Here is an 8421-nt window from a genome sequence, read left to right as displayed (position 1 = left end):
TCATGTTTTTTAATATGTTTTACCGTATGATGACTAGATTGAACACATAAATTATTGTTCTGCGAATGTTTCAAAAATATATTGTTAACATCTACATATGCAACATATTTATAAACTCCAATATGTTGCCTCTTTTATTTTTTCATATCAGCTATTTAAAATAAACACTTTCGTTTCGTTTCGACATATTTCGTTTCGTTTTGGCAAATTTCGTTTCACTGTTTCGTTTCGTTTTGTTTTGTTTTGTTTCGTACCGTTTCTCACTTTACAAGTACTTTTTATATGTTGGTGTTAAGACAGTTCTCTAAGGCCGAGATAATTGTGGACCGAAATGTGTTCTGAAGCAAATAAACACTACAGCGACACAGAGCAAAATTGGATAACAAATAAACATGGAACAGGATAATAAAACTGACTCTAAAAACCACATGGTCATCAATGGATTTACTGGTAATATTGTAGCAGCATATCTCTTTTTGATTAAATCCTTGACACTGTATTTATCGAGGCTGGAGTTGTAAATATATCTGTGAAAGAGGACGAAGTCCGTATAATTTTTTAACATATCCATTTTGTCAATTTTGATAAATTTAAGGTTCATCTATACACTACCACAAAAATGGCTGTGTTTACACGATGAAATTTTCTCTGAATGCAGACAAAACTGTGCAATTCTGATAGTTTTAAATCCTGGCAGCACCTAGATATATACAAGTTGTATTCATTTTGTGTTTTAAAAAGAAAAAACTTTTGTGGATTTTGCTAAACATTTTCTTTCCTTGCCACAGGTGGTGTAAAAATAAGTCTAGGTTAGTCTATGGAAAGGTATATACTATGAAATTTAGAGCGAGGGGCTTGCCCCGAGCTCTTAATTTCATAGTATATACCTTTCCATATACTATCCAATTTAGCACATATTTACAGAATCCGGGTCCGTTCGCGCCCATTCACGTTCGCCCCCTTTCACGTTCGCTCCCCGGGTCCGTTCGCACCCTACACGTTCGCACCCTTTTTATTGATTTTGTCTCAAATAATTTTTCAATCGTATTTTGGTTAGTGTATTGCTATAAATATTTTGTTTGTTCATTGTTTTAAAATGAAGTGACTTTCTAAAAACGATTTTTGTGTTGAATAATTTTTTAATCGTGTTTTGGTTATTGTATTGCTATAAATAAGTTTTTTTTCATTGTTTCAAAACATGCAAAATAAAGTGACGTTTTTTGTGTTGAATATCTTTTTAATCGTGTTTTGGTAAGTGTATTGCTGTATTTTTTTTTTTCATTGTTTCAAAATAAAGTGACTTTCTAAAAAAGGTTTTTTGTGTTGAATATTATTTAAATGTTAAGATACCAAACCGCTTTAAACTCAACAACAATAACATTTTGAATCTTAATTGTTTTTACTCATACCAAGTTAAATACATGCTAATATAACTACATGCAGAATTTACATCAAGTTTAGCTGTGTAAACACCATATATAATTAACAGTAATCATAAATAATTAATCATCAAATCAATTTAAAACAATATTTCATTTAAAAAATTCAAAAATTGCCGAATTTTTCTTTATTTTGAGATAAATATCTTTAAAAACATCTTATAATTCATCGGGTTTTTGAATTAAAAAAAAGGGTGCGAACGGACCCAGGGGGCGAACGTGTGGGTGCGAACGAGTAGGGTGCGAACGTGTATTGGGCGCGAACGGACCCGATACCATATTTACAACTCGAGTAATCTTTTAATTGGTCTATTGATAGTTTATTTTGGCTGATTACTTGTATCACATGTGTTTGTAAAACGGAGCTCATTAATTTTGTAAATCTACTCACTAGTATCATTGTAAAATATGTGATTTCAAAAGGCCCTTCACTCCAGAAAGAAAAGATGGTACAAAATGTAGCTGCTGGTGTAAGTATGTATACTGATATAAAGCGGTGTTTTACTATACATGTTCTTCTTACAAGGTAAGATGATAAAATAAATTGACCAAAAGCAGGCAATAAATAAATTGCAGTGGAAGCTTTACATGTTTTGAAAACATTTTTTAATTTCAAAGTAAAACTAAAGCTATAATAAATTTGAAACATATAGATAGTTTGTCCCCAAAGATATAGTCTAGCAGATAGGCATTAAAAGGCAACTACAAATAGATCAGAGATTATAGGTTTTGTGTTTTTTTTTTTATTAGTTCAACATAAAAACTAAAAGATTTACCAGAATATCTTTATATATATATATATAGGTGGCACATTATCTTCAGACATAATCACAGTTTTTCAATTCATGACATCGTCCTGAACATGCATGAAATATTTGCCACTGGACATTAAGCAACCAATATTCAATAAATCAATCAATTCATGACGAAATAGATCACTTTCCTTAAGAAAGTTTAAAAAATTATCACAAAGTTGCTTTAATTTTCCTTCACAAGGTTTCATAGTACACACTTTTCTGTGTACAAAGTAGTTGCATGAAAGATACATTATCATAATTTTAAGATATCGTTGTACTCTAATCAAGGTATAAAGAACCATATGTATTACCCTTTATTTAAATGATAAAATTTGCAATTGTCAAAAACATTTTTTAGATCCAAAGATTTTAATAGCAGGATATTTAAAAATCAATGTGAAAACTAATTACAAACTATTTAATTTAATTTGGAACACAGCATTTTATTTCAAAATAGCCAGTGGCAATTTTTGTTTTAAATATCTTGATTACGATACAATGAAATCTTACCCTTGTGGTCATTCATACGTAGTTACTTAGTACACAGGAAAAGTATGTACTATGAAAATTAGAAGGCAAATATAAGCAATTTGATTGGACGAGAAGTTGTAAGTATGTGCTAAACAGTCATGTGAAATCTTTGAGATGGTTGTATCATATTGATTGATATTGACAATAGAGGGACAATACAAATCTACTCACAACAAAGGTGATTTAAATAGTGTAAATGAGTGGACTGTATCAAAGAAAACTCAGGTGTTTGTTTATTTCACCATCTTCTGTGGCAAGGAAAGAAAATGTTCATCAAAATCCTTAAAGTGTTTTAACTTTTTAGAACATAAATTGGATGTAACATTAATTTATTTAAGGTGCTGCCAGGCATTAAAACTTTTAAAATTACACAGTTTTGTCTGTACTCAGAGAAAATTTCATTGTGTAAACACAGCCATTTTTATACGACCGCAAAAATTGAAAATTTTTTGGTCGTATATTGGTATGACGTTGGCGTCGTCGTCGTCGTCGTCGTCGTCGTCGTTGTCGTCGTCGTCGTCGTCGTCGTCGTCGTCCGGCGTCGTCTGGCGTCGTCCGAAGACACATTGGTTTTCGCACTCTAACTTTAGTTTAAGTGAATGGATCTCCATGAAATTTTACCATAAGGTTCAATACCATGAAAGGAAGGTTGGGATTGATTTTGGGGGTTATGGTACCAACAGTTAAGGAATTAGGGGCCAAAAAGGGGCCAACAATAAGCATTTTTGTAACTTCCAGACAATAACTTGTGTGTAAGTGTATGGATCTCTCTGACATTGTACCACAAGGTTCCATATCACAAAGGGAAGGCTGTAATTGATTTTGGGGGTAATTGCCTCAAAATGTTAGGAATTAGGGGCCAAAAAAGGGGCAAAAAACAAGCATTTTTCTAGTTTCATGACAATAACTTGTGTGTAAGTGTTTGGATATTTCTGAAATTGTACTACAAGGTTCCATATCACAAAGGGAAAGCTGGAATTGAGTTTGGGGGTAATTGCCCGAAACGTTTAGGAATTGGGGGCCAAAAAGGGGCCAAAAATAAGCATTTTTCTAGTTTCCAGACAATAACTTGTGTTCAAGTGTATGGATCTCTCTGAAATTGTACTGCAAGGTACCATACCACAAAGGGAAGGCTGAGATTGAGTTTGGGGGTGATGAATCATAAGGGGGTTCAAAAAATTTGGGGGGGGGGGGGATTTTTTTTTTTTTCTTTTTTTTTTCTTTTTTTCCTTTTTTTTTTTCTTTTAAAATTTTCCATTTTAAGTTGGTTATTTCTGATTTATATTTAAAAGCAAATAATAATGATATGGTAGGAGATACACACCAAACAGGATGTGTAAATTATTATATAATAAGTATTGTGCAATAGCAAGAAATTTTCAATTGCACAGTATTGCACAATAGCAAGAAATCTTCAATTGCACAGTATTGCGCAATAGCAAGAAATCTTCAATTGCGCAGTATTGCGCAATAGCAAGAAATATCCAATAGCACAATATTGCGCAATAGCAAGAAATTGTCAATTGTACAGTATTGCGCAATAGCAAGAAATAATCAATTGCACAGTATTGTGCAAAAGAAGATACTTCGTATAAATTGCTTATTTCTTGATCAATTTCAATGGGGTTTTATTCTTGAATTCTTGGGGTTCTTTAATATGCTGAATCTAACCGTGTATTAAGTTTTTAGATTTTGGGCCCCGTTTTTAAATTGGTCCACATTGAGGTCCAAAGGGTCCAAAATTTTACTTTGTTTGATTTCATCAAAAATTGAATTATTGGGGTTCTTTGATATGCCGAATCTAACCGTGTATTTAGATTCTTAATTTTTGGTTCTGTTTTCAAATTGGTCTACATAAAGGTCCAAAGGGTCCAAAATTAAACTTAGTTTGATTTCAACAAAAATTGAATATATGGGGTTTTTTGATATGCTGAATCTAACCATGTATTTAGATTTTTGATTATGGGCCCAGTTTTCGAGTTGGTCCAAATCGGGGTCCAAAATTAAACTTTGTTTGATTTCAACAAAAATTGAATATATGGGGTTCTTTGATATGCTGAATCTAACCATGTATTTAGATTTTTGATTATGGGCCCAGTTTTCAAGTTGGTCCAAATCGGGGTCCAAAATTAAACTTTGTTTGATTTCAACAAAAATTGAATATATGGGGTTCTTTGATATGCTGAATCTAACCATGTATTTAGATTTTTGATTGTTGGGCCCCGTTATCAACTTTGTCCACATTGAGATCAAAAGGGTCCAAAATTAAACTTTGTTTGATTTCATCAAAAATTGAATATATGGGGTTCTTTGATATGCTGAATCTAACCATGTATTTAGATTTTTGATTATGGGCCCAGTTTTCGAGTTGGTCCAAATTGGGGTCCAAAATTAAACTTTGTTTGATTTCAACAAAAATTGAATATATGGGGTTCTTTGATATGCTGAATCTAACCATGTATTTAGATTTTTGATTATGGGCCCAGTTTTCAAGTTGGTCCAAATCGGGGTCCAAAATTAAACTTTGTTTGATTTCAACAAAAATTGAATATATGGGGTTCTTTGATATGCTGAATCTAACCATGTATTTAGATTTTTTATTGTTGGGCCCCGTTATCAACTTTGTCCACATTGAGATCAAAAGGGTCCAAAATTAAACTTTGTTTGATTTCATCAAAAATTGAATATATGGGGTTCTTTGATATGCTGAATCTAACCATGTATTTAGATTTTTGATTATGGGCCCAGTTTTCAAGTTGGTCCAAATCGGGGTCCAAAATTAAACTTTGTTTGATTTCAACAAAAATTGAATATATGGGGTTCTTTGATATGCTGAATCTAACCATGTATTTAGATTTTTGATTATGGGCCCAGTTTTCAAGTTGGTCCAAATCGGGGTCCAAAATTAAACTTTGTTTGATTTCAACAAAAATGGAATATATGGGGTTCTCTAATATGCTGAATCTAACCGTGTATTAAGTTTTTGGATTTTGGGCCCTGTTTTTAAATTGGTCCACATTGAAGTCCAAAGGGTCCAAAATTTAACTTTGTTTGATTTCATCAAAAATTGAATTATTGGGGTTCTTTGATATGCCGAATCTAACTGTGTATTTAGATTCTTAATTTTTGGTTCCGTTTTCAAATTGGTCTACATAAAGGTCCAAAGGGTCCAAAATTAAACTTAGTTTGATTTTAACAAAAATTGAATTTTTTAGGGTTCTTTGATATGCTGAATCTAAACATGTATTTAGATTTTTATACGACCGCAAAAAAATTTTGTGGTCGTATATTGGTATGACGTTGGCGTCGTCGTCGTCGTCGTCGTCGTCCGGCGTCGTCGTCGTCCGGCGTCGTCGTCCGAATACATATTGGTTTTCGCACTCTAACTTTAGTTTAAGTGAATGGATCTTTTTGAAATTTGACCATAAGGTTAAATACCACAAAAGGAAGGTTGGGATTGATTTTGGGGGTTATGGTACCAACAGTTAAGGAATTAGGGGCCAAAAAGGGGCCAAAAATGAGCATTTTCTAGTTTCCAGACAATAACTGTGGAACGGTGTATGGATCTCTCTGAAATTATACTACAAGTTTCCATACCACAAAGGGATGGTTAGGATTTGCTTTGGGGGGTTATGGCTCAATCCGTTTAGGAATTAGGGGCAAAAAAGGGGGAAAAACAAGGTTGTCCTGGTTAATGGACAAATACTTTAGTACAAAACATAATTTAAAGCAGTGTAAGGGAGATAAATCAAATACATCATTGAAATTATCTCCCTTACACTGCTTTTAAATTATGTATAAAGTAATGGTTAATGAACAATAAAGATAATCTAAAACAGTGTAAGGGAGGTAATCCAAATACAACGTTTTGGTTACTTCCCTTACACTGCTTTTAAATTATGTTTAAAGAAATGCATATTTATAAAGGAAGACCAGTAAAAATATCTGCAAATGTTTTCATCTTTTTTTTTTACAAAAAAATCCATATGAAAGATTTGACACTATATTTTTATTAAGTCTATTATAAAATAGATTAAGTTAGCACTATGGTAAATTTAAATGGGTAATTATGGTTGCCAACTCCATTGGAAATTTGAATTGAGATTATGACCATATCTTGAGGGAAAGAATTTTTTTGGGGGAAAAAGGGGGGGGGGATAAAAAGAAATTGTGGGGGGCCAATTTTTTCTCATTTCAGATTTCAGAAATTAAAAAGAATTATTCTTCAAATATTAATTTTTTTTCAAATTTCAAATATTGAAAAATTTCAAGAAGTAATCTTTAATTGCACAGTATGGCGCATTAGATTTGTAAAATCTTTGATCACATTTATTTATTTGTTATGCCGAATCTAACCGTGTATTTAGATTTTTAATTTTGGGTCCAGTTTTCAAATTGGTCTACATTAATGTCCAAAGGGTCCAAAATTAAACTTTGTTTGATTTTAGCAAAAATTGAATATATGAGGTTCTTTGATATGCTGAATCTAAACATGTATTTAGATTTTTGATTTTTGGCCCAGTTTTCAAGTTGGTCCAAATTGGGGTCCAAAATTAAACTTTGTTTGATTTCAACAAAAATTGAATATATGGGGTTCTTTGATATGCTGAATCTAACCATGTATTTAGATTTTTTATTTGTGGACCCCGTTATCTAATTGGTTCATATTGAGGTCAAAAGGGTCCAAAATTAAACTTTGTTTGATTTCATCTAAAATTGAATTATTGGGGTTCTTTGATATTCCAAATCTAACCGTGTATTTAGGTTTTTAATTTTGGGTCCTGTTTTTTAAATTGGTCTACATTGAGGTCCAAAGGGTCCAAATTAAACTTAGTTTGATTTTAACAAAAATTGAATTCTTGGGGTTCTTTGATTTGCTGAATCTAAACATGTGTTTAGATTTTTGATTATGGGCCCAGTTTTCAAGTTGGTCCAAGATAGGGTCCAGTATTTAAACGTTGTTTGATTTCAACAAAAATTGAATATATGGGGTTCTTTGATATGCTGAATCTAACCATGTATTTAGATTTTTGATTATGGGCCCAGTTTTCAAGTTGGTCCAAATTGGGGTCCAAAATTAAACTTTGTTTGATTTCAACAAAAATTGAATATATGAGGTTCTTTGATATGCTGAATCTAACCATGTATTTAGATTTTTTATTTGTAGGCCCCGCTATCAAATTGGTTCATATTGAGGTCAAAAGGGTCCAAAATTAAACTTTGTTTGATTTCATCGAAAATTGAATTATTGGGGTTCTTTGATATGCCAAATCTAACTGTGTTTTTAGATTTTTAATTTGGGTCCCGTTTTTTAAATTGGTCTTCATTGAGGTCCAAAGGGTCCAAAATTAAACTTAGTTTGATTTTAACAAAAATTGAATTCTTGGGGTTCTTTGATATGCTGAATCTAAACATGTGTTTAGATTTTTGATTATGGGCCCAGTTTTCAAGTTGGTCCAAGTTGGGGTCCAAAATTATACTTTTTTTTATTTCAACAAAAATTGAATATATGGGGTTCTTTGATATGCTGAATCTAACCATGAATTTAGATTTTTTATTTGTGGGCCCCGCTATCAAATTGGTTCATATTGAGGTCAAAAGGGTCCAAAATTAAACTTTGTTTGATTTCATCAATAATTGAATTATTGGGGTTC

The 8421-nt window shown here is 32.1% G+C and overlaps 1 protein-coding gene across 1 annotated transcript in view; it reads left to right on the top strand.

The window, feature by feature from the left end:
* Nucleotides 1-299: 299 nt before the first annotated feature.
* LOC127709383 (ribosomal RNA-processing protein 7 homolog A-like) overlaps nt 300-8421 on the top strand; it is a 32854-nt gene continuing 24732 nt past the window's right edge. The window contains exon 1 of the mRNA XM_052214889.1: nt 300-450. Within this exon, the coding sequence (XP_052070849.1) occupies nt 393-450 (58 nt within the window). The 5' untranslated portion in view covers nt 300-392. The remainder of the gene's footprint in view (nt 451-8421) is intronic.

This window comes from Mytilus californianus, unplaced genomic scaffold (assembly GCF_021869535.1).
Source record: "Mytilus californianus isolate M0D057914Y unplaced genomic scaffold, xbMytCali1.0.p SCAF_7, whole genome shotgun sequence".
Classification (NCBI taxonomy): Eukaryota; Metazoa; Mollusca; class Bivalvia; order Mytilida; family Mytilidae; genus Mytilus; species Mytilus californianus.
This window is presented reverse-complemented; position numbering and strand designations above follow the sequence as displayed.